The sequence below is a fragment of the Nicotiana sylvestris genome, chromosome 8 (genome assembly GCF_000393655.2).
Source record: "Nicotiana sylvestris chromosome 8, ASM39365v2, whole genome shotgun sequence".
Lineage (NCBI taxonomy): Eukaryota > Viridiplantae > Streptophyta > Magnoliopsida > Solanales > Solanaceae > Nicotiana > Nicotiana sylvestris.
Window position 1 is genome coordinate 205447207 of NC_091064.1, and position 27081 is coordinate 205474287.

The following is a 27081-nucleotide window of genomic DNA, read 5'->3' on the forward strand; positions in this document are numbered from 1 at the left end:
TCATACCCTAATTTTTTTTATTCTCAAGGTTGGATTCCAAAATCCTCAATTAATGATGAAAATTTTTTATCCGTCCGACTCATGTGAATTGACATGAGAGTGTATATATATATAGGAAAATATTGGTTGTATTTGAGGTAAGAAAATCTTGCAAAGGTTCGCGTAAAAAGCAACAAAGATTCTGAGATTTTAAGGACCATAATAAGTCAAATCTAATTGATAATTCCTAACTGTTTTTATTGACCTTAGCTTTTGCCCCATCCTATTGATTGAGATAGACATAGAAGGTTGTTTGTACGTCACTTCAAGCCAAACACTAATTCATTTCAGCAGTTAAAAATCTTTAGAAAGCTACGTAAAAACCAACTCTTTCCAAAACGAAAAAAATGCATGCTATGGTCCATCTCATTGCACACATCCTTTTCACCATTCTTTCTGTAAATTTTCTTCCTTCCTCACCAAAATCACAACTATATTCTTTCTTTCTTTTCTATATAGTTTGATAGATAACACCATCAAACTTTGTAGTGTTGAAATTCCAATACACATACAGAGCTAACACAATGGAAATTAAACAAGGAACGTACCTTCAATCATTATTATTGAAGTGTTATAGGGAATTGCCTTTGAAATTTTTAGCAGAAACACAAGGATCCTTCTAGCATGTGCCTATTCGTACCAGACTGATGGAGTCACATGCGTATTTATAGGTAAGCTAAGGACTCTTAGGCAAATATTTTAGCCTTAGGGACTTCTCCATAAATTACGGTTGCCATAGGGACTCTTAATAAAAATTGTTTCTTTCCATCAAAGAAACTACCATATATTCATAACCACAGAATATTATCTGATATATTATTTCCTTTGGGAGACAGGATAAATTATTTATTACCTTATATGTGGGTCACACTAAAAGTCTCTAGAAAAGACGGTAAATTTCTAACATGTAATAGAGTGATAAGTAATCCTATATTATTAATCAGATGTCTCGGGTTCGAGCCCTGAGTATGAAATCACTTTTTGATAGGAAATACTTTATACCCTCCAAAAGTGGACTTCCTAGCGCGAACCCGATTAAATCGTGCCCTATAATCAGAAGTGCTTAATTATTGAATCTCAAATTTCTAACAAACTTAGAAGAGTACTTATTGACATGAAGTCAGCCCAAATTGGAACAAACTAAACACTCAATTAAAATGGATTACACGCAATGAATGCATGACAAACAAGTCAAATGGCATGATAAAAAGGATCGGGATTGTGTATGATTGGCATTTAACAACCAGAAGAGAAGATAGAACAGAAATTGAGAAATGTGATTGGCATGAATAAGATACGTACTTCATTATATTCGTTTTGGCATCTCCAGAAAATGCATGAAATAATTACTTTAGCAACGAAAGAGTATATTCGAACAAGAAAGGAAATAAAGTTTGTAAAAGACAATGGAGAGTGGCTTTTAATTTGGCTATTGACCATTGTCCATTCTCAGGTAAAATTTTCGAAGAAAAAAAATTGGAATAGTACACAAAGTAATTAATAGCTTGTTTGACCAATCTTCTCCAATCTCACATTTTTTTTTTCAAAAAAATTATTTTTTATTTCAAAGTTGATGTGTTTGGCCAAGTGTTGGAAGAAAAAAAAATACTTTTGAGGAGAAGCAGAAATAATTTTGGAGAAGCAGAAAAAAGTAGCTTCTCTCCAAAAGTATTTTTTTGAAAAGTACATTCGAGAAAAATACACTTAATAGTAGTTTTTAAAAGCTTGGCCAATCACTAATATTTGCTCAGAAGTGCTTTTCAAATTAATTAGCCAAACACAAACTGCTTCTCACTAAAAGTACTTTTGAGAAAAGCACTTTTGAGAAAAAATACTTTTCAAAATAAGCTATTTTTTGCAACTTGGCCAAACAGGCTATAAGTCGTGATTTGGAATTTGTCGAGATTAAACGTAGAAAAATATCGACGACTACATTGAACTATTCACGTGACTAAGGCCACATTTGTTTTTTTATGACTAAGACGTTTGAATCTGAATACATATCTAAATATCAAGATTAAGACATATGAATCTGAATACACATCTGAATATTATGATGTGTATTAAGATTTGAATACTAAATGATTAAGACTATTTGATTTTTAACATCTGAATGCATAAATTTATTTTTATTTGAAATTTGATAAACATAAAATTCAAATTACATACTAATTAATCTAATATTCTATCAATAAAATATATAATTTTTTTAAAATATGGTAGTTGCTGGTGGTGATGGCTAATGGTGATGCTTGTGAATGTCGACTAGAGGCGGTGGTTGGTGGTAGTCTGATAGATTTGGTTGATGGTTGTGGTTCAGGGTAGTAGCTAGTGCTGATTAGTAATGGTGACGATTATGATTGAGGATGGTGGTGGTGATTGGTGATAGTTAATAATGGCGGGTGGTGGTGATTGGTGATAGTTAATAATGGCGGGTGGTGGTGGTAGTTGTGATTGAGGAAGATGATGGTGGGTGGTGGTAGTTAATAATGATGTACAATGTCGATTATAGTTGTTGATGGTAATGGGGTGGTTAGTTGTGGTAGTTGAGGTGGATGAGTCTTGTTTGTATTTGAGAATGATGGTGGTGGGAGTGTCGCGGATGGTGGGTGGTGGTAGTCGATTATGGTGGCGGCTATGCTTGAGGATGATGGTGGTGGTGGTGACGGCATGATGGTAGTTGATAATGGTAGGCGGTGACGATAATTAATAATAGATATAGATGATAGAATCTTAATGAAATTATGTCTCTATTATGGATTTTAATCATACAGACCTATTCAACCCCATTAAGTGGTTGTGAAGTAAAAAAAAATATAATAATTAACATTAATAATTAAGATTCATACTTTAAAAACAAACGCACTTAATATCTGAGATTTGAATGATTAAGATTCAGATATCCATTAAGTTGAAGCAAATAATGCCTAAGAGCCCTTGCAGTCTAAACACAACGACATAAATATTATCTCGTTGGCCATTTAACCACATTTGGCTGGTTAGTTCTTTTGTAGAACAATAGTTACACTAATAGCCACAATAGAGCTCCCTAACCCTAGCTGTACGAGGCACTAAAACAGTAGGGCTTCTGGTTTTTCTTGTAGGTTACTCAATGAAGTAGGAGGAACTAGCTAGGTAGCTAGGGACAAAGAGATCTTATTTGACGGAAGATAATTAAACCTGAGATCTTCTAAAGAGACATATAAAGTAGGGTGTTAAAACCGAATCGGAAAATCGCACCAAACCGAAAAACCAAATCAAACCGATTAAAAAGTTCGATTAGGTTTGATTTGACTTGATTTGGTATTGAGTAAAAAAATCCGAACCAAACCGACATATAAATATATAAATTTTATTTATATTTTTAAGACTTTATAGTGATTTTTTTTATAGAAAATATAAAAATATTTGGGATCCTCTCATGTAATAACCTCGAAAGCGTAGATTAACGAAAAATTATTGTTAGACGACTAAGAAAATAACTATCATGAGTTACTAAAAAAATTCTCCCATTAGAATACTTTAATAGATCATATGTTTGTCGATTTTTTCCATATTTACTAAATATATATTCACTTATCAAAGTTTTATCTATAATTTTAACAAAGTAAGATTGAAATAATATTCATGTAACAAAAAGACCCGAAAAACCCGACAAAACCGAACCAATCCAAACCGATATAGTTGGTTTGGTTTGATTTTGATAAAACCCGAACTCACCCGGTCCATGTACACCCCTAATATAAAGTATATATTTATATGTCGGTTTGGTTCGAGTTTTTTTATTCAATACCAAACCAAATGCGCACCGGTACCTAGTTGAAACATTTGTTCATTGTATTTAAAAAAAATATTATTGGAAAAGAATATGCAATCTATATTAAGAAAAAGCAACGAGAAATACAATTGGAATAAATAAATCGTTATATTTGATTATGTGGCAATTAATATTTAAAAAATACCCCATTTGGAAGCTAATCTTTCGAATTTTTTCCCTTCCCCTCCCCCCCTCCCCTCTTCCCTTAAAAAAGAGTATATTTACGCTCCTTGCCACATCAATATCTACGAGGGTCAAGATTATCACATTTCCAAGTTCAGTGGGCATTAAAGACCACGTGAAGTTTAAGGAGAAACTAAATAAATGTTGCCAAGTCTAGGGAGTCCCGAACATTTCTGCCTACAAATTTACATTCCATGTCAAAAGTTTTGACTTCAAATGGACCGATAACATTTGCCGCTGGTAACTTGTCCACATTTATCCTTCTCTTGATTTCCAGGCCTGCTCATTGAGATGTGCTTGAAATTCTGAATAAAAATATTTAAACCCCAAGATTGAAATAGACCCAACTCTTTAATTTTATTTTTTCATTTTTCCTTAATAATGTTGGTTTAGGATGCAACATACTATATATGAGTATAGTATGTTGAAAAGCAATAAGACAGAGATCCAAGATCTTAAATGAGTGTGTTGCAATATGTGTAGGGTACGTTCAAGTGGCAATCGGCCCAAATACTATATATGTCTGCCTCTAAATGGAAAAATATTTGATGAGGTCAAAATATGCATCTTGGTAGTACGACTAAGTGACAACTTCAATCCCAAATCTAAAGATTCGTCTAGTGCGAGACAATACTCTCCAATATTCTCATATTTCTTAATTATTAGGTTTTTATTACTGCATGTTATTCTCATATTTCTCAATTATTAAGTTTCTATTACTACATGTTATTTCTTTCCTTCTGACCATTTTATTATATATCTTATTATTGTTACTGCTCAATTATATTATTTCGACATTATATAACCTAGAAAACTAATTTTTTATTTTTTATTTTATAAATAAAATATATTTGTTCCATAGGTAAGTCTATAATGAGATTAAAAAGAGAAAAATCATCATATTAAAGAAGTAAAAAAAAGAATAAGATAAAAGTTGATAATTTAGAGGGTAAAATAGGTATTTGACAATCAAAAGTTTGAGAAATCTGGTTGAATGTAGGTATAGTTAAGTGACTTTTCTGTTACGAACGAAATAAAGATAACTTTACAAGATAATTTCGGATAAAGCTTGATAGAATTGTTTAGAATCCTCTCCTAGTTTCCTCTTTCCATAGATATGCAGATTATAAAACGTCGATCAGAGAGCAGGGTTATAAGATATAGAAGTAGTTAAGGGCTTGACTAAGTAGTAGATATGAGATTGAGGGGCACAGGAGTAGGATTTACAAAAAGAAGGCTCCGGGTTGTACTTGAGTGACCATTTAACTATGGACTCTTTTTATGACTTCTACACGACCGTTTTTTTTTTTTTTTTTAATTGTTGTCGTTATGTTTATTGAGTTGAGGGTCTATTAGAAATATCATCTCGTACCTCCATATGATAAGGATACGATTCACGCGCACTATCCTTCTTAGGCGTTTACTGTAAAGAATTACGTCAAGTATGTTGTTGTTACCTTTAAATATTTGATTTCAATCACAGCTAATTGATGATCTATATGAATGTTCAAAGAGGATATTAAATTATGCGGAGTTGGAAAGAAGCATATATTATGAGTAGTACGTTTGAATATAGAGAGTTGTGAACGGTGACAATTTATTAATGTCCCATGCCTTCCCATTCTTCTTTCCAGTATAGTCGTTTTAAGACACAAGAAAATTACTATCAACCTTGTTTTACCACTAATAGCCTTGTGAATCCGAATTAATTAGTTTTAAAGCAGATAACGAACACCGAATGACCCTAAACATAGGCATTTAGAACTATGTATTACAACTCTGTGTTTCCTAGCTATAAGCACCTCGATGATGGCATTTAGCACTAGGAAAGGATTTTATGGAGCTTAGAATTATTTGAAGTTTTTCACTTTGAAAAGGATTTTATGGATCTCATATTAAGAGAAAATTTGCAACTAATTCATCAAACTTTTTTATATGGAGAGACATGACTCTAAAAAAACATTAAGAAGTGCTTAGGTCCTACCATATCATTTTTAGCCGGTTAGACCAAAAAAAAGAATTACTACTCATGTTGAAGAAAATGAATGATGTCAAGTAATTGTCCATCTTGAATTGAAATAATATATTTATTTAATAGTAATGCGACATAATGATTTAATCTAGCTAGAAGGCAATCATCACTTGAGTCTTCTTATTTCTCAAAAACCTCATCCAGGATTTCAAGACAAAGATTTTCTTGTAGAAATTTATTATAATTGTAAGTAGTATTTATTTATTGTGTCTGAAATTAATATAAAACATGAAAGTTGAAAATATAGCTGGCAGCCATGGGTTATTAGTGCATATACAGCTAAATCGTTTTCTTCTTTTTGGCATGAAACATATAACATGTTATTTTCAAATGAAATAACGCCAATGTCCAATCATTCAATATCTAAGAATGATCTTACACTATATACTTTAAACAATAAGATTAATTAGAGTGACATGTTACCTGTTTCTGCTCGAAGTCTGGGAATAGAAAAATTCTAGTAGAGAGCACTTCCTTTTTAATAGATCTTGTGCAACGTGAATCGGAGTAGTCGGAACTCCAACGTGAATATCATACACCGGTGTGAAACCAAAAAAGTGTTAGAAATAGTTGCACCGTATCAACAATAACAACAACAACGACCCAGTATAGTCCCACAAGTGGGGTCTGGGGGTAATGTGTATGCAGACCTTACCTCTTCTCCGATAGGATAGAAAGGTTGTTTCCGATAGACCCTCGGCTCAAGAAAACGAAATAGTTGCACCGTATCATGTTCCATTATTCAAAAACTCTACAGAAAATGCCTTCAATTCATCATTACATACATTTGGACTTTGGTTGCTATCTCTTTTGGTTTTCTTGTTATGTTATATTTTTCAAATAGTAGGTTTATAATGCTAAAGTAGGATGGAGCAAAATTCATAGTTAAGACCCAGCATATACTTATATTTGCAAGTTCCAATTCTTACCACTTAATACAAAATCAAAAATCTTTTTCACACATTTTCAATTGTTCAAATCCACTTTGAAGTTAAGAAATATCTTGGTTCACTATGTATAAAAAGATAATCAAACTCCTAAAGATTATTCAAGAGACTTTGTTGTTTCAATATCAACATTCTCATCAATGAGAGGAAGAAATTTATTGAAAACTAATCGATATGAAAGTAAAGGCCTTAATTTTAGTAATAATAGGTAATAATTATACAAAGAGTTTTAAGTTTTATACATAATCCGTGTAAGAAGTTATATGTGTGTGTAGGGGTTAGTAGAAATGACACCAGGTAGCCACTCTAAACGGCTGTTATTTAAGAATTAGCCAATGTGTCCTGAATTTCAATTTCCATTTCAAATTTTCGGGACAAAAAATGTTCGGAATTGTCCCGAAGTTAAGATTTTTAGTTTAAAATTTCAGGACAAAATACGTATTGGCTAATCTCTAAATAATATCTTTGAGAATGGCTAGTTGTGCACTTGCCCCATGTGTGGTATTATTAATTCTTGGGGCCTCGACTTGCTGGGCTTAAAGCAATGAGTTTGCCTGTTTGGGTTTGGGGTTGGAGCAGGCTTGTGCTAGACCCAAAAAGGAAAAGAGAAAACTAAAGAAATTCACAAACCTTTCCTAGGCAAATCTTTTAAAGAAGAAAAAAGAGTTAAGAGGCATAGAAACAATAATAAGTAGGGTAAGACTGCGTACTATAGACCTTGTAGAAGGGCTGCCCTTTTAGAAACAATACTGAGCAAATTAAGTATGCTGTGAAATTGAACTCTTAACAAAGAACAAAAAATAGTATCATGGTCAAGAGTCACAAGTTTCAAAAACAAGCTCCTTGATCTATCTTTCAGTGCTAAAATTGGTCACTATTTGCTCCTACTACCAATGATCAAATCAATAGTTCATGAATAATGCTTGCGGCCTACGTAGTTGAGTCTAGACCTCCTATTTCTCACAGGATTGAACCAACTGTGTCCGCTTGTCGTCTTGGACCTAAGTCTCTTGTATTCTCTTGATCTAAGTGCTGTCTCCATAATCTTTATATCCTCACAAATCTCATGCCTAGATAGTGTTGCTAAGCTTGGCAAAATGTCCCTCTGAAAATCTTTCATTCTCCTTCCTCTCTTCAATGTTATTCCATTGTCCTTTCCTTCTGTGTCGTTAACTTCAAATGCATTTGAGGTCACACAATAGTCGTCAACTGAACTTTCAGGTTGTTTGAGCACCATTTCTTCAAAACTGTCCAAAGAACTCTGTGGCTGTTCCATAGTTTCACCTTCAATCTTCTTCATCCCGTAAGTGTCGCATGGTTCAGCACATTCCAGTGCAAGATAGACGAGAGACACTGCTCCCCTTACGATCAGATCATCAACATTTGATATTCTTCCCTTATGCTCATCACTGTTACTGGAAGAGTCGACATCCTCCTGGTGCGGAGATTTATTTGCTTTAAGTGTTTCAAAATTTTGAAATGCATTACAGTGGAAGGAACTTGAATTTCCTAACCGAGTTCCAGATTGCATGGTCTCTACGGCACTTGATATGTCCTCAAGACAAGAAGATTTGCTTGACGAAGGAGATCTGTCAGAATCAGTATCCTTAACAATATTTTGAGTCTTACATTCAGGAGAAGATATTGCATCTTGCTTGGCATTCTTAACTTTTGTTTCTGGTGTACTTGGAGCTTGATCATCCCTATCCTGAAATTCTACGGTCAAGTCTGATTTCTTGTAATCGAAATTCTTAATCAGGCTGCAAGGACTACCACTATTTTTTGAAAGTGGCCGATTGAGGTTTATGGAGAACTGGTCAACTCCAACATTCTCCATACTTTTATAACCACTGCTGCTGCTTCCAGTTGCAGAATTAAGGATTCTTTGGTGAACAAAAGCAGAGATCTCATTTGAACCGTTATCATTTTGCTCTCTCCAATTAGAATCATCAGGCAAGGATTTGTTAAGGTCCAGAAAAGCCCGTTCATCAGAAAAAATAATTTTTCTCTTTGCTGATATATCTTTGGAGAGGAGAGGCCCCTCACATTGTTCAACTCCTGCAAAATATGCAGAGTTTTGATAAACACAGAGAAGCATAATATTGATAGTGATTTGCCTTTAATATTTGTAGCTACGGAAGAAAGATAAGGAACTGTCAGACCTTCAGCGAAAGAGTTCTGCTCCACACAACTCATGCTGCTATTTGAAACAAAATAATTTCTTGGAGTCCCATCAAACCAATTATTCTTAATGTTGTTATTGAAGCTGTGGGTGGATTGGTCATCACGCTTATATCCAGAATAAGAAACATGAGCTACAGGCTCCAGAGGAGACTTGGGCTTTAGTTCTCCATTAGACACTGTGAGGTACGATTCCTCTAAATCAATAATATTTTTCCAAGTCTTTGATCGGCCACCTGTTTTAGTATCAGGCAGTGTTTCATCTGATTCCTCTAAATCAATTATATGATTAAAAGTTTTTGTTCTGGCACTTGTTTTCAGATGGTTCCTACCAATGGTCAGTGATAGATTAACCTCCTCAGGACGATGTACGACACCACCATAGTAATAATGGTTTCTCTCAATTGAATTCTCTCGACTACTGCACAAACCATGTCTCTTAGCCATGTTCTTCCCCGCAATAGGATCAAGATAATGAGGGGAACAAATTTGAGGATTAGAAAGCTGTTGCTGGAAACCTGGAAAGGTGCCTCGCTGCTCTTGTAACCAGTTGAACACCTGAAGCACATTACGAAATATAAGAATAACCTAAAGCAACCTCAGGTAAAGCTACATGCTCCCAAGGGGTTTTTTTCCCGATTTCTTTAATATTTTTTCTTCAAATGATCCGTCAAAATGTAGTGGTTAACCAAGAAAGACAGACCCAAAAAGGAGCAAAAACTAGAAGTACTTGTGATGAGTAACAAAAATTGCTTGTTCAATTACCTTAGGGACGCTGCAAATTCTCTTCTCTGCTGGCATAGATGAAGGTCTGATACAATTTCCAAATGCACCTGGATTTGCTTGTCGGCCTTCTCTGCTAAAATAAACTGCATCCAACTCTTTCCAACTCAGATCCTTCATCATGATCATTTGTGTGTCGTACAGACGGTGAAGTTCATAAACCTAAAGAAATAGAAAAAGAGGATTATAAAGAAAAGAACAGGAACATCTTCTCCACGACATCTGATTCATCTTCTTCTGATTTTCTTACGTATATATGCTGCTTTATTTAACAATCGGTACATATACAATGTTTACAAGTAATATACTCATGCCATCTTCTATATTATGTCATGATTTACAAACTTTTTTAAGAATTAGGCTACTTTCACTTTGAGGTCTCAAACAAAATGTGTAGTAGGTATGAATAAGTACCTGCTTCTTGAACGTGTATTCTTGCCTGAGTATTGTCTCCTTGAGAGCTTCTTTCACAGGTTCCTCATACCGCAATGATAAACTCAGATCATAATCACCGCTAACCAACATTATGCTCTCCAAAGAAATGAAACCTTAATCAGCCGTTCAATTGAGTTTTGCAAGTTTATGAACTGTTGCAAAGACCTCTTACATTGCAACCCCAATCCTGTAGTTGCATACTGTTACCACTTAAAAACAAAAAAGGTAGAAAATGAAGCAGAAGAAAGACCAGTTGTAAAATATCGTTTCACCTATAGACTATAGCAGAGAATGAACACATCGTTTAATTCCATACGAATTACACACAATGTGAGAAATTCTAGCCATAAAGAAGCTGAAGAAGTTACTACAGTTGAAATAACAAGGAACACTAGCTGCTGTACAACATAAAAATTTCACAGTTAACGCTGTATCGTAGATCTCAGTTCCTTCATTACATTACATCATTTTTTAAGAATCCAGTTAGTTCCTCTTTCATTGAGTAACTAATATCCCAAGAATCCGCTGCAAATAGCTTTATAGGATCCCAAACTAGGCACTTCTTCTTGGTTGAGTGCTAGCCTAGTTCAAGATCAAAAAAGCAACACTTGCTGAGATTGGTAAAAAAGAATTTCTCTACATTTCCTGTGATCTGCTTCTACTTACCAAAATCACTCACTAGCAGTACCAGAGATCCAAGTGCTAAAACCTAATACGAGTTTGCAACCATAATGCATAATCATGACAAAAGTGCTAAATGCTAGCAGTGATAGCATAATTTTCTCTAGTCTCAATCTTGATCAGTAAGAATAAAATTGCAGCCTGAAGTAGCATTTTACTAATCCAACTGTAAAAGATGACATTTTTATTCAGCTGGCCAAACAGTTCAGTAATCAGCTAATGAGAACAAACAGAACACTTCAGAACAAACAATGTATTACTGACCTAGTCTTGTGAGCTCAATCATTATTGTTTCCTTAATCTTGTCCTTTTCTTATATTCTATTTTTTTAAAACTGTAATAGAATAAAAGTACACAAAGAAAACTAATTTATGAGACAGATAAACAGTCCCAGGCTAAACAACTGAAATGGCTAAGATTTAAGACCACAAAAAGATTGTATTTTTATTTTCTTTTAGAAGAAAATTTGCAACAGAACCCATTAAAACTACACTATACTGGAGCTTAACGCTTATGATACATGTAAAGCTTTTTCCTTTTTTGCTTTTGACCAACACACCATTAAGGAACTGCATGCAAACAAAACACATAAACAGAAAAATAAAAAAAATATTTATAAGAAATCACTCAAAAACAAAAAAAAAAATCCTTACAACAGACATTGAATCTCAAGAACCCCATTTTGACAAGGAGATCTCTCACACACACTCTCTCAAATACACACACACACACACACACAGAGAGAGAGAGAGAGAGAGAGAGAGAGTCGAAGGACTTACAAGAAAGGAAGAGACCAACATAACTCCATTGAGAAAAAACAGCTTCTTTTTATCAGAAGCAAAGGCAGACAAGAATTCTAGGAAGGTGAAAGAATAAAACAAGAAAGAACAGGACATGTTTTTACTGATCCTAGAGCGATCAAATTAAATGCAACTGGATAATGGATATTTACATTACACTACTGACTACCCACCCACCATTATAAACACAGATAAAAAGGACAAAAAAAAAATCAAGATTACAGAGAATGAAGAAACTATGAAAAATGGTATCTTTGGAGGCAGCTAAAAGCTAAAGGTTGTGCCTTTGCGTGGGATTTACCACAAGAATAGTGTAGGGATTAATATTTCTTTCTTTATCATCCATAAATACCCCCTTTCTTTCTTTTCAGTTTTTTGGGACACACACTCTCTTTATGTTCCTTTACCCACTCCCCCCCCCTCCTTGGGCCCTCTTTTTAATCCAACCTATAAAAACTTTCTCTTGTCTTTTGGACTCTCCCAATTTCAAGTTCATTAAACCTCCTTATAACAGCTTCGCCTGTTTCGAATATTTTTTATTGTTATAACAGAGTATTGTTATAGATAATATATATTATAATAACATAATATGAAAATTAATTCCAAAAAAACTTGACTTTTATAGTAAAGTATTATTATATAAGTATATTGTTATAAAAAGATTGACTATAATGCATTTCATTGGACATAAAGTTTAAAAATAAGATATATGACAGATAAGCTAAATATATGTGAACGACAAAAAATTGTTGTTACTATCAATAAATAAATGAGATGTGGTGAAAATTTCACACCCCTTCCATGTTTTTTCTCTTATTAAAAAGGGAAATTTTAATTCATATGGATAAGTCGCATCACCAAGTGTAAAATGAGGATAATAAGATTATATAAGTTTAAATTCTGAATACGAAAATGTAATATTATTTTGAAACAGTCAAAGAGGGAAAAGGTATCACATAATGTATGATGTAGGACTATTTGTTAAGATCTATATTGAAAGTCATTAATAAACATAATATATAAGAAGATGTTAGTTTTTTGCATGACTAATAATGAAAAGAATGTTAAAATAAGTTGGAATTGGAATAGAAAGTAAAAAAAAAAGAAAGAATATTTTTGTTCTAAAAAGAATATCTAAAAGTTCAGCATCTGTAGGTGTCTGCAAAGTACAGTTGCTATTGATTTTGTTGGTTCAGTGTGATAAAAGAGGCGGATCAGTTTAGGGAGGGACCCTTGTGCAAAAAGTGACCAATTAATTTACCTTTTCGTCCCTATACAAGTTTGAAACTACCAGACTTCTCCTTCGTTCCTTTTTTTGTTTGGCCCGACTAATCTGCGTTCGATTCAAAAAATTTATTTTGAAGGTAAGATATCTTTTACCACGATTCTTTATTTAGAATTCGAATACGGCTGGAAATTAAATCAAGATTAAGTAGTATTCCTACGTCTTCTAGAATTTGATATTTACTAGTTTATTTAATTTATTTCTAATTAGGATTCACAACCTAAATCATGTAGGAATAAGTTTTCTAGATTCTAGTCAATTTTTTTTTTATATTATAAATAGGGATGCTACTATATATTTTCTATTGTGGAGAGGTAGCTACGCTGTAGAAAGATTCAAGAGTTTATGAGTTGTGAAAAAAGCCTCCTACCAAGTTCTCTCCCTAGTTTAATAAATTTTTTCTATATAGCTTTTGCTAAATTTCTTGCTTGTGTCTAAATTATTTTTCGGGGTATTTTCAATCCTTCAAATACGATATACAAAAAGAAAAATACTTACTATCATTCTATTAAATCTTTGGTGGTCCGTTGGGGTGGGCGTTTGGATAGATCAGATTGAATATGAGAATTTTGATTTGGATTTTTGATTTTCGGATTAAAGAAATGACAATGACAATCCAAATCCAATCCAAATAAGATCGGATTGAATCAGATTTTTTAAGTTCGGTTTCGAATTAATCGGTTTGGATATTATGGATTTTCGATTTTGAGCGTATAAGTTGATATGTTTCTACTTTTTACAAAAAATGAATATCCAAATGAAGTACTCATATTAAATTGTCTGAAAAGTTCATCATTCTTGCTGCAATCATCCAAATAAAGTATTCAAGTAATGAAATTATTATCAAAAAAATACAACATAGACATCAATACTGTCTATAAAAAGTAGCAACAGTAAAATCATGTCCAAAGAGAAAGTATTCTAATAGTAACTTAGTAATTAATATTGAATATATGAGATAATATCTAATGGGTAGGAGATTGAACTTATTATTATTGGCTTATGGATAATGGACTAAATATAACGTATAAAAATTTTGAATTTCGGATATCCAAAAATCCGAAGTACTAAATTTAATATCCAAAAATTTTAAAAATTAAATCCGTAATCCAAAAAATCCAAAAAATTCAAATTTCTAATTTGCCCAAACTATGACCCAAAGTGATCCGTGCTTCTTCCTCCTACCGTAACAGTAAGTTGCTGAGATTTGTGTCTACATAATCAATTAAAAACTTGGATGCCAGTTGGTGCAATTATTAGTCTTTCCCACTAATGTGGCAGCAAGCAAGTAGAATTGTGGGTCTCCGCTTTTCCCTCATTTGGCTTTTCAACTCTATATATATCAATTAATGTGCTTTTCGTCTCGAGATATTTGCACTTTGTCCTCACTACTCTTGGTATAAAATACTCCGTGCATCAGACTATTTTTTGAATTTTTTTTGGAGTAATCGTAAAGTTAATGGATTCGAATCACGGAATCAGTCGCTAATCTTGCATCAAAATAGATTGTCTGCATCATATTTTTTGAGATGCAACTTTTCCTCGAACCTTAGCTCTGCATGAACACAAGATGCTTCTGCTCTTCAGTAAGGAATTCTAATACTATATAATATCTTTTTCGTTCATCTCATCTGCCTTCAAAAATCTTATGTTATTGTTCAGTGTTAATTATTGCAATGACCTTTACGCATAAAGAATCCTACCTCAGCTACAAAGAAGTAAAAACGGTAAGGCTAATAAGATTGTGTTTCTTTTTTGATTCTATTTCTATTTGTGCATGAAAAAAGCTATTAGTGCGCAACATCGTTATATCTTTTAACGTGAACCATCGCCCCAGGGATTCATAGTCCAATAATTCGATTATTTTCAAATTTGTACTAAATTATAACCTACTGCCAAGATAAAGTATCCTTATCAAAAGATTATCTATTCTTATTGCTTAAACTCGAAATTATTGATTAATGGTTGTGAGATCTAACCAACTCACTCTCCCTTTGGTGGTGAGTGGTGTTCTCACTTCTTCGGTATGACACAATGTGTTTTTCATAAACTTTTTTACTTAAGTGAAACTATTACGGACTCGTTTGTCCATAAATTTTTTTTCCTGTTTTTCGGAATTTTTTTAAAAAAATGTGTGTTTATGAAATTATTTATGTTTCGAAAAAGTGATTTTGACCACTTTTTTAAAAATTTCAGAAAAACCTTTTTCGCACTCACAAATTTGCAATATTTTTTTTAGTAAAATGTATATCCAAATATAATTTCAAATTTCAAATACTAATTTTCAACTTAATTCCAAAAATTACTTTTTCAAAAATTATAATTTTACGTCCAAACGGCTACTATATTGTTAATTAGTTGCCTCAATCAAAATATGTTACGTTTGAAAATGAATTATGTATAGAGAGCCAAAGTTAATTTAGAAAAAAATAAATTGATCATTGTTATCAAGTCGAATCCCTTATATATAAAAAGAAAAAAAAAATCTGAATAAAATGGAGTCATAGTATGTAATTAGAATGATTAAGTAAGCTGAGAAAAGTTGGTAAGTTTTGCATCGGGATCCAAGGTACGAAAAACTCGATATAATGGACATTAACTTGAAAACTACAGTACAAACTTTAAGTATAGTTTTGTTGATCAATTAAAAATTCAGACACTATATTTGACTTTTGATTGCAAATGGATTAATTCCCGAGTAAAATTGGCATGTCTCGCAATTTCAGAGTGGCACTGCCAGATGCCAAGTTGTATAATTAAATATGCATGAAAGAGAGAGCCTTAATTTTTATACGTTAATCATGTTACACTATTATTAGATTTCTTTAAATCATTTAGAATTACATTGTTACAATTGATGAAATACACAGTTAGTATGAAAGTCTTTACACTCTCATGCATTTAACTTATTTTTTTCTTTTACTTTTAACAAAACAAAAAAAAAAGCAATCTAATATAAGTGGTCCTAAAGTGTTAAATGTTAATGCTATTCTTAAGTGATTTTTTCCAGAAACACAATGGAGTAGCAATAAATATCAGGTTTTTACAGCTTACAAGAATGGTCCCCTAGTAGTCAGGCTGGCATCCAGACTATTTTTTTTTTTAATAGGTTTGACAAATGAAGCATGAAATTTTTGGCTGAAAATAAATGTTCAACTATAGTTCATTATTTGTAGACTAAACAGTTCTGACACAATTTATAGTTGCTTTAAACCTCCATAATCAATTATAACTAAATCACAATTTGTCAAACTACATTAATTCAGTTACAATTTGACGATCACTCAAAAAAGGAAGGGGAAAAAATCAGGTTAACATAGATAAAAGTAAACTTTATTTGTAGAAGAGTTTTCTCCCATACTTTAGTAGTTTCAAAAATTATTCCATATATTAGAAGGCAGATTGTAATAATAGCTGGAACTATTATTTGAAACAAAAAGAGAATATATATATATATATATATATATATATATACACACACATATGGCATTGGAAGACTATGAAAGAATGAGGAGAGCAAATGTTTAGAAAAGAACCAAATGGACAAAATAGACGAATTCTTCCCCGTAATTGATTTGGTCTCTCATTTTCATGTCAGCGAACTATGTCCATTGGTTTGAAAAAAGAAAATCATTAAGAACATCAAAAAGAATGCACCAGCCGGGAATCGAACCCGGGTCTGTACCGTGGCAGGGTACTATTCTACCACTAGACCACTGGTGCTTTTTGCCTAACATGGCTCCTACAAAATTTTAATTACTAGTGGATTTAGTCTGGATGCATCTTAATTTGTTTTATATCAGACATACAAGTTTAATTCAATGGAATTTACTTGTGATTGAATTCTTTCTCATCTCCTGTAACAATCAATGCTTAACCTGACTTCCTGAGCCAATCGAATTTAGGTCTGTGGCGCGAGGTAGAGTTTCACTATCTAATAATAACAGACTTTACCACATTAGCAGGAATTCACAATTGTCATAGCTCGTTCTTTTCTATAAAAATTCAACAGGTAATCTTGAGGCATGCACTCCACACTAATGCCATTCATTATCAATGAAAGTTATATATGTGGCATTTTAACTGTAGAAAATCTGTGACATTTTGTGTTCACTGCACCTGCTAAATTTGGAAATGACTTGATACTCTTGATGATTCTTCATTGAGGAACATGTAAGCCTTTCAGTTTGCATCTTTTATAGCTAATTCTTCGATTTTTTTAAAGCCCAGTGTGTTATTTGGCCTAACTTTTACCATGATTTAAGTATTCGTATGATGATTTTCTTTTATAAGTGAGTTTTCATATTGTGATTTCTAGCTATTTTATACAAGATACATAAATGGTAAAGACGGTTACATTTGAAGTTTTACTCATGCATCATTGGTAGCTCTGTTATGCCTTGAATAACAACAGAAATGCTCATTCTAAGTTCTCTAATAGATAACTTCTTTCAACTTTGAGGGTATGATTGGTGGAAAATACTGAAACTTCTAGAAGTGTGGCAAATTATTCCATCCTAATGAGATTATTCTGAGCAGGTAAAACAAGAGGTTCAGTATTGCAAGAACACAGATTTATCAGACTGCAGTACTTAAAGTTAGTCATGTATGTTCGCTTCGATTTTCTGATTGATTTGCTTGTTGTTGCTCCTTGCTAAGCCGATGGTCTATCGGAAACAGCCTCCCTGCCTATTAAAAGTAGGGGTAAGGTCTGCGTACACACTACTCTCTCCCCTCTCCAGACCCCACTTGTGGGATTACACTAGATTTGTTGTTGTACATATTTATCAGAATGCTACTGATTCCCTTTTAACATGGCCTAAAACATACTCCCTTTACCATTAGCTTTATTCACTGATTAGACCTTCTTTAAACCAGTTAATTTCACCATTGTTAGATGGATTCTATTAGCATATTCAGTTAGATTCTGAAGTTCATTTGCATGAGAAGCTAGGTTCTGGTACATGATTGTTGTATACGTTGTCTGAATCTTTTGGTTTTTTGCTGTATAATTGACAATGACAAGCAAATTAATAGCATTAGAATTTAGAAGTATGGTAACCAAGATTTTCTGATAAATGACTTTACATTTATTCATTATCAGTGGAAATATGAAATACAAAATTATCTCTACACCCTTGGTGAGGTATAAATAATAGTAGTAACAACCAAGAAGAACAACAAGAGATAGAATAGAACAAAAAAAGAGCAGCCCGGTGCACTAAGCTCTCGCTATGTGCGGGGTTCAGGGAAGGGCCGGACCAGAAGGGTCTATTGTACGCAGTCTTACCCTGCATTTCTGTAAGATGTTGTTTTCACGGCTCAAACCCATGACCTCCTGATCACACGACAGCAACTTTACCAGTTACGCCAAGGCTCACCAAGGATAATAATTATTGAGCTGCTACTTCTTGAAGCCTAGACTTGATTCTTTCCAAAGTGCCCTCTATTGCAATATCAAAGGCATCCTTTTTACTCCTCAAACCCAGTGAACTTCCATGCTTTCTATACATAACTCTAGGTATCATTTCCAAAACCTTTTCTCTCATTCTCCTAACTTGAGCTCTTGGTATACTGGTTAAAACATCAAAAACTTTCAACCCCTTAAACACAACATCTTCTTTAGGTATAGTGACTGCAAATTCTTCATACTTCTCCTCTGGCAAATGCCAACCATACTGCTTTTTCGCGGACAAATCTTCGAAGAATACAGGAATGCACCCCGCAAGAATCCCATCAAACGTTGATCGTCTACTCGGTGTATCCCCCGGAGGTTGCAAACAAAAGCTAGCTTGCAACATTGGCTTCATAAACCTAATAGGATCATGTTCACAAATCCCATTAGAACAATCCACAAATTCACATAACTTTTGGTAGCCAGTGCCATTAGCACTCATACTTGTCACATTCTCACACTCAAGTCTAATACTTCTCCTAATATTAGGATTAGCTGAAATTCCACCACCACCAGCAAACAACATCAATGTATTCCTCCTAGACCTCCTTACCCTATTAACCCAAGATTCAAAAAATGCTAAATTTGGAGGATGAAATGAAGTGGGATAAGGAATAGCTTGTTCTTGCCAAGGATAAGCTCTACCTTCAAGAGTCAATGCAGTAACATTGTAAAACTCCGGCAATTCAAGAAATGAAGTACCAAAAACAATAGGATCATTATACAAAGGTTGACTAAAATCCCAAGCAGGTCTTGCCATGACCAAAAAATGGTCATGACCATAATTTCTACTCCAACTATTAGGTGAATCAACATGTGCTAAAAAATCATACAAATCAAGACCATGTTGAAAACTGGAATTAACTTCAGGACCAAATAAGTACTTAAGGCTATCAATTCCACCATAGTAAGGAACATAAATGGCATTAGCATGACTAGGATCAGAAGTTAGACAAGGGTATTCAAGCATCCTACGATGAAACACAAGCTCAAGCATAAAAGGGTCAGTCCTATACCAGCTGTGTGATTTGTTGTGAGTTTTTTGGCCAAGACCATGGTTTGGTAAATAAGGGCAGAAATTATCAAACAACGGATATTCAGAGCAATTTGATAACAAGTCAAGGTTGAATTGAGGTGGTAAGTGTCTAATATGGATCCATTTGTTTGTGCAATCAGTCTCAAGATCAGAATCTTGGGAATTGGCTGAGAAGGTGAAGATGAAAATCACAATTAGGAAAAGGGTAATGAAATTTGTGGTTATTAGTGGTGGCATTTTCTTGAAATGGTTACAAAAGGGAAAAAGATGCTATTTTTATCTCTCTGGAACTGTCGGTGGATGGCGAAGGTAAGTCAATCAAATCAAAACATCAGAAAACAAAAATTCAAAATTAAATTCTAAATCTTGAATTGAAAGGAAAAAAGAGAAGATGGGGTTGAGTTCACATTCTCAGAAATGAAAAAGCATGAACAAAATATGAGATGATGCTCATTCAAGAACTGGAAAAAAGCCTAGAGGAACAAAAACCAACCTTAAGCAGAAGATAAATATCTGGAAATGGGATGTGGCAGTGGAATTGAAATTAATGGACAGATTTGCAAGAAAAAGAAGATGAGGTGAATGAAAATGGTGGAAAATGAGATCAGAGAGATAAAACCAGATGGCAGTTAGTTAAGGAGGAGACCAAGTCTTGAGGAAATAGCGGACAGAAATCTGATAGTGCGCCACCAATACGTAGACAACAGTTACAGCTCTCTCACTCTATGGAAAAAATCCTCTGCTTTAATGGAGCTTTTTCTTTTTTTCAACCCTGCTGTGATAGAGTTAGAACTTGGAACAGTCTGAACAGAAATAAATGGAAGCTATCTCAATATAGAAATTTTGCATGTACTTCTATCCAAATGAAAGTGTTATTATTTTTAAATTTTTTTTGGAAAGCACCCAAAATATATTTGAAGCTAGCGTTTGGTTATAAATCTAGTTGAAACTTAAAAAAATCGAAATGAGATGAAAAATAATTTTTGAAAGTTGATATTTTATTTTGACACATACATTTTACTTCATTGAAATTGAAGTTTTGTGAGTTTGAATTTTGCAAAACTAGCCTAAACTACATTTTGAAATTTGAAAATTCATTTTCAAAAACTGTCCAAAACTAGTAACTTTTTATAGCCAAACAATATTTTTAATTTTTCTTTTTTGAAAAAAAAGTGTTAAAAAAATTATAGTCAAACGGGAGCTATATATAGTTATATTTTTTTCTTAAAATTTTCTGTGTTTTTGGTTGTTCTCAAAGAATTTTAGATAAGTGCATTCAGCCGGAAAAACAAATTAATAAAAAGATTTGAAGAGCTTCACACAGTTAAGCTTTTCAATAAACTATCACAAATAGCGAAATCTTAGCCTAGATTTAATTATTGAGACTTAATCGCTACATGTATCCTAGATTGAATATTTGTATTTTTATTCTTGTAAATGCCAATTCATTATTCTTCTTTCGAATAGACAGTTAATCATATACTAGTATTACTTTGTAAATTTGAATTTTCCAGTTTCCAAATTTCATTTCAAATATTTTTCCATTACTTATCCGATTATCCTTTAGTTCAAGCATTTTATTTTTTACTTTCACATGAATAGATGTGCCACGTAAAAATAAAATATTCACTTCAGAATTGAGTAACTGAGTAGTTAATAGTTAGGAATTTGGTTAAAGTGGGAGATTTGAGAGCTTGCTGGTAATTTTATTTTTTTTATGGAGTAAGTAACAACTTTGTTTTATTAAAGTACGCTTTAATGGATACGATAATGTTCACATGCATGGTTGGTTTTTGACCAAGGTATTCCTCCTCATCATGTTGTCGTCTTGTGCGTGTTTACAACTTCAATTAAATATTTTCTCAATTTTCCCACCGACAACAGAATTTAATAGTTTAGGGAACTGAGAATTAGTTCAGACATTTAACATGGACTTCTTTTTGTTAATCCATTTTAATTGTAAAAATTGTACTTGGGCGCCCCTTTTTAACTTGTAGCCGTTTTGTCTTTTTATTTGCACACGTACCTATTTTTTTTGTTAAAAGCCATTTGAAAAGACTATTTTGCCCTTCTTTATTAAAAGACTACTTTCTCTCCAAGTATACGGTAGTCTTCTACTGTCTTTGTCTCTCTCCCGTTATTCGCTTTTTTTGATTTGTTCTTTTCTGAAATCACATTGTTATTCGCGTTGTTGTTTTGATTTTTCAACTGCTAGTTATCGTTGTTCCCACATTACGATTTAATCACAGGTACATTGCATTAACTTTCTGGGTTTTATTTTACGATTTAATTTCTGGTTTTGGTTTTGATAGTCATGGGTTTAGTTTGATAAGTGCATTAGTTTTACTTTTACGATTGTGTTTTTAGGTTTTTTGAACGATTGTTTATGTTGTTGATGAAAATTCTATAAATTCTTCTGTGATTAGACGTCCAAATTTTTAAAAATTTTGAGAGTTAAATAGATGATACTATTTAGGAGCTGAACTATTATTTGTTTTATAATAGTTCAATGATACCTTAGATAGGAGCTGAAGTTTTTTTTCATGTTTTGGCATTATTTTTGGATTTGAATTTGTGTTTTGTTTTTTGTAAAAACTACAACATATTTTTTTGCTGAATGTTTTGTGTTTGTAACTGGTGAAGTTCAGCTTTAGGAGCTGAAGTTTTTGTGTTTGTAACTGGTGAAGTCCAGCTTAAGGAGCTGAAGTTTTTGTGTTTGTTACTAGCAAACTTCAGCTCTAGAGCTGAAGTTCTTATTTTATAACTGTCGAACTTCAGCTCTAGAGTTGAAGTTTTTGTGTTATAACTGTCGAACTTCAGCCCTAGGGCTGAAGTTTTTGTCTTTGTAACTGTCGAACTTCAGTCTTCTTAGGTATTGAAGTTTTAACTGATCTTTTTGATAATGTCCTGATGTTATTTTTTGTATCTTTTACTTTTTTTTGAATAGATGGCTCCAAAAGCATCTAAAGATCCTAATGCAGCTAAAGTAGGCAAAGCACCTAAAGCACCTAGATAACCTATAATACCCCCAGGTCTTTATGTCCCTGCTCCTCCACCTACAAGACCAGGGCAAAGATATTTTGAGTTTGGAGATTGGTTTAACTCTAAGGGTTACGGGAAGGGGAACCATGATTTGAAGAAATTAATTGCAACTTTCTTGACTCCTACACAACGGGATAAGCTTAATAATGGTACATTTCGATACATTATGGCTATGGAGAATTTTCAATGCAGCATGAAGTTGGTTCATTGTCTGTGTCTTTCTCGAATATTCACCAATGATCGAGACTTAGTTTCAAGATTTTTGGTCATGATGTTTTCTTCACTCTTGAAGACTTTCACATTATGTGTGGTTTGCGGATCACAACACATAATATTGAAAAATCAATTAATCGAGAGAGCAATATTCTGAAGCGGTATTTTGGTAAGTCCAAGGGTGTGACTTTGAAGGATATTTGAAGTTTTATGACTTGCAATAAAATTCCAAAGAATGTTGTGAATCACGTACACATATACGAGAGTGATGATGATGTTGTTAAGCTTATGGAAATTCTTGTTGTAGAGTCTATTTTATTTGGGAAAAATACCGAGTCATCTGTAATGGAGGAGTATGCATCTATTGTTGAAGATGATAAGGTTTGTGTTGAATATCCTTGGGGTAATGTGGCTTATGAGAAGCTCATTTATTCACTGAAACATGCATTGGACAAGCAGAACAAATTACATACAACTGAGTATAAACTTGGTGGATTTCCATATCCGTTATGTGCTTGGTTCTATGAGCGCTTTCCAAATATTCGGGAGAAGTATATAAGAGAGGATGAGTACCTTGATACCCTGAGGTTCCCAGGATGTTACGTTATGTATGTGTGGGAGAGCCTAAATTTCTTGAACTTTATCATATGTTCAGTACTTATGAAGTAAGTTACTTTTTTTTGTCTTTGTGTTAATATGTTGATGTATTAGTTTTTTTCTCCTCATAATATACTTTTTTGTATTAAACAGAGATATCGCGACTATAAGATATTGGATATAATTCATACAGAAGAGGAATTGAATTCAATGCTTTTAATTGGACAATTACCATGCAGCAGGATTCGTTCAAAGGTAGTTAATACAGTTCCTTCAACTGGTGAATCACCACGTACTCTGACTCGATCAAAAGAAGCGAATCGAACTCCTGTCATTGGTGAATCACCACGTAGTCGGAGTCGATCAAAAGAACCGAATCGATCTCCTTTTATTAGCGAATCATCTCGTACCCAGAGTCGTTCTACATCTGACTTTGATGACAATGAATTACTTGAGACAATATGTTCTGTAAGTTTTGATCTGAAGTTTTTTGGTTTTATTTTTGTAAAAGTACAAAATGTTTTTTATCTGAAGTTTTCTTCTATATCTGAATTTTTGTTGTGTGTCTATTCTAGAGGTTAACGATGGAGGTTCAAAGGCATGCAGAAAAAGAAAGAAGCATGATCGTGAACGAAGTTTTCGATAAGTTTAAAAAGGATGAGCGATCTGCTATTGTTGATGCGGTTTTTGTAAAAGTGAAGGTAAGCTAATTTATAGAGAAGTCTTTTTATTTCTGCTGATGTTATTCAGATTAATCATTATTAGTAATTTTTTTTCTAGGAATATTTCGATGAGAAGTTTGAACAGTTGTTTAAGATTGTCAACAAATCAAATGAAATGGACGATGGCAATTTTTATTTGAGTAACCATCGAGAATATGATAGGGTGATCAACTGTTACAAACATCCATTGAATATTAATGTTGTTGATGATGCATCAGATAAAGTCGCAGATGTAAATGCTACACGTGAGGAAGCGGCTTTTGAAGGCGATCAACATGTTAAGAAACAAGTTGAAGAGGAACGATCCAGTGCTAATATATTGAGCAAAGATGGAAATGATGAAGAACAGTTAGCAACTGAGAATGTTGGAAGCAAGCAATATGCAGATAATCAAGTTGAAGAACATGTTGCTCATGATCCATCGCGTAAAGTCGCAGATGATAATGCTACACGTAAGGAAGCGATTGTTGAATACGATGAACATGTTCAACAACAAGGTGCAGATGATCAAGTTGTTGGTACTGAAAAACATGCATCGAGTTGCTCTTTGGAAAGCGATATTGGACAGGGCAATTTGTTTGATGGAGCACTAGCTATTTGCAAGGAAATTTTAGGTGGTGATACGCAGAAAATTATTACTACAGGTATAAAGTGTGAAGTTTATAATAGTTCATAAAAATATATAACAAAAAAACACAAAACATGAAACAAAACTTCAGCTGAAGATTTTGTTTTGTAACTGTCGAACTTCAGCTCTAGAGCTGAAGTTTTTGTTTTTGTAACTGTCGAACTTCAGCCTTCTTAGAGATTGAAGTTTTAACTGATCTTTTTGATAATGTCCTGTAGTGAAATTTTCACTACAGGTATAAATTTTTACTATGTTATATATATATAAAAACTAGTTGATCTATTCCCCCTCTTTATGAATATGCAGTGGAAGTTGAAACTAGTTGTGCTTCAATTGACACAACTCAAAAAGTCTCTGATGATGCTGAATTAAATGAAGGTAGAATTGAGAAAAACCTTCCACAGAACTCCAATGCTCCTCGATGTTTGTGCACAATTGAATGAAGCTGGAAATGCTGATATCGATAAAGGCATGTAGCCTAGGGAAACCACAGCGGAAGACAAACGTCAAGGTATTCTATAGATCATGAATTTATTACATTTGATCGAAGTATATTTTTTTACAGTTTGAAACTTTACATATTTTATTTTCTTTGTTATATTTTTGAATGATTTTTCAGAAAGACTCGAGGCAGCTCAAAAAGAATTTGGTGAACTTATGCAGCTATATCAAAAAGGAGAAATACATTTATTCACACCTGTTGGCTCACAGACAGGTGTGAAGTGTGTTGGTATTATTTTATAAAATTTAGTCAGTATTATTTATATTTTTTTTATTTTTTTCGCATGAAGATACAGGCATATCTGAAGGTAAAGGAAATGGACTGTTGGAATGCAAACACCATCTGTGTCTCAACACTTAGACCAGATAGTTATTTTCTGCAATTCGATTACAAGCTGTTTTTTTTTGCCTAATGTGTGTTTTGTATCAGTTTTATTTATGTTTATATTTTCCTTGCTTTTGCAGATAACATCTGATGCATCGTAACTTCTTCCAAATCCTAAGAGATGGAAGATTTCTAGTTCTCCTATGTGTGACACCAGTGATATCCCCAACTTCAATTTATGTTCATTTTCACTTGGTAGTACACAAGGGACTGATTCAGAAGGTAATTCTGCTGCTGTTGTTGTTCGTGAAGAGAGAAAAGAACGTCGCGAACAGCAGAGAGTTGGTCAAGTATCTGCCACTATGACTGTGGTTTCTCCCCCTGCTGGTGAACAACATCAGTTAGTTGTGATGGAACAGCAGGAAGAGCAAGCAAAAGGAAAACTATAAAAAAAGAAGGGAAAATGATTTGTATGGAGAGTATTTGGTTGAGATTTCCTTACGTAGTTCATATATGAAAGGAAAGGGGGCAAGATTGGAAAGTAGGAAAGAATATACGAAGGTGTCCCTTCCATTATGTTAATCAAGACAGTGGATTGATGCAAAGATTTATAGAGTGGTTGGAGATGGATGCCAGTGAATATGATTCCAATCCATTCAGATTAGTTGGAATTGATATTCGAAAATCATTCTTTACCGAGCTTATGGATTCTAACTCTGATCTTGCGGATGAAGTAAGTTATTAAGTTTGTTTTTTGAATTGGTTTTCAACTGTATTTCCCAAAACTTCAGCTTATTTTTTATAGTAAAGTTTTTGTACTGTAATTTGGAAAACTCCAGCTTTATTCATACTAAAATGCTGAAGTTTTTTAGCTTATTTGCTAAAACTTTAGCCTAACCGTGCTGAAGTTTTTGACATGCATTCTCTAGTTTTTTTCAAAACTTTTAAATCAAACATGTTGAAGTTTTTTAGATTATTTTCTAACACTTCAAACTGAATATGCTTAAGTTTTTGTCATGTTGTTTGTAGTTTTTTCACATGTTATCATTTGTTGTTGTTCATTTGCAGCATATGGATGTGGGCGTATATTACTTGCACAAAAAATATTGTTATCACCTTCCAGCTTATCCAAAATCAAGATTTGCAGTAACAGATTTAATTTTTGATCAGTATATGACTAAGCTGGCTGGCATTCATCCTTCAGAAGAACAGATGGATAAAATTAGAAAAAGGAAGCAAAAGAGAATGGAGGATAAAAAAAGAGCAAATCAAAGAGAAAGCAGATATCCAAACAACAGGCTCAAGAAAAAGAAGAAGAAGCGGTTATTCAGCCACTTACGAACTTTAGTTGGTTTGAGGAAGAATCAACGAATGAAAAG

At 33.3% G+C, this 27081-nt stretch overlaps 3 protein-coding genes and 1 non-coding gene across 6 annotated transcripts; 1 reads left to right on the forward strand and 3 right to left on the reverse strand.

Annotated features, from left to right (window-relative positions):
* Positions 1-7639: 7639 nt before the first annotated feature.
* On the reverse strand, positions 7640-12240 carry LOC104248200 (uncharacterized). 3 transcript variants are annotated; one of them, XM_009804413.2, is made up of 5 exons: positions 11878-12240; positions 10397-10604; positions 9965-10144; positions 9181-9757; positions 7640-9076 (listed from the first exon to the last, which is right to left on the reverse strand). In XM_009804413.2, the coding sequence occupies exons 2-5, from the start codon at positions 10505-10507 to the stop codon at positions 7929-7931; spliced, it is 2016 nt and encodes a 671-aa protein (XP_009802715.1). In that variant the 5' UTR covers positions 10508-10604; positions 11878-12240; the 3' UTR covers positions 7640-7928. The 3 variants fall into 3 exon arrangements, with proteins under 3 accessions (XP_009802715.1, XP_009802717.1, XP_009802716.1); XM_009804415.2 differs by having other exon boundaries at positions 10397-10617; XM_009804414.2 differs by having other exon boundaries at positions 10397-10626.
* Positions 12241-16835: 4595 nt separating this feature from the next.
* On the reverse strand, positions 16836-16906 carry TRNAG-GCC (transfer RNA glycine (anticodon GCC)). The gene has a single exon. It is a non-coding gene; the product is annotated as a tRNA-Gly (tRNA).
* A 1344-nt stretch (positions 16907-18250) lies between these two features.
* LOC104248202 (probable xyloglucan galactosyltransferase GT19) lies at positions 18251-20509 on the reverse strand. The gene has a single exon (XM_009804416.2). It carries the CDS (start codon positions 19909-19911, stop codon positions 18577-18579), a length of 1335 nt encoding a protein of 444 aa, XP_009802718.1. The 5' UTR covers positions 19912-20509; the 3' UTR covers positions 18251-18576.
* A 2765-nt stretch (positions 20510-23274) lies between these two features.
* On the forward strand, positions 23275-25319 carry LOC138876274 (uncharacterized). Its single transcript, XM_070155183.1, has 5 exons — positions 23275-23583; positions 23680-23994; positions 24102-24227; positions 24307-24892; positions 25183-25319. Exons 1-5 carry the CDS (start codon positions 23275-23277, stop codon positions 25317-25319), a joined length of 1473 nt encoding a protein of 490 aa, XP_070011284.1.
* Positions 25320-27081: the final 1762 nt, after the last annotated feature.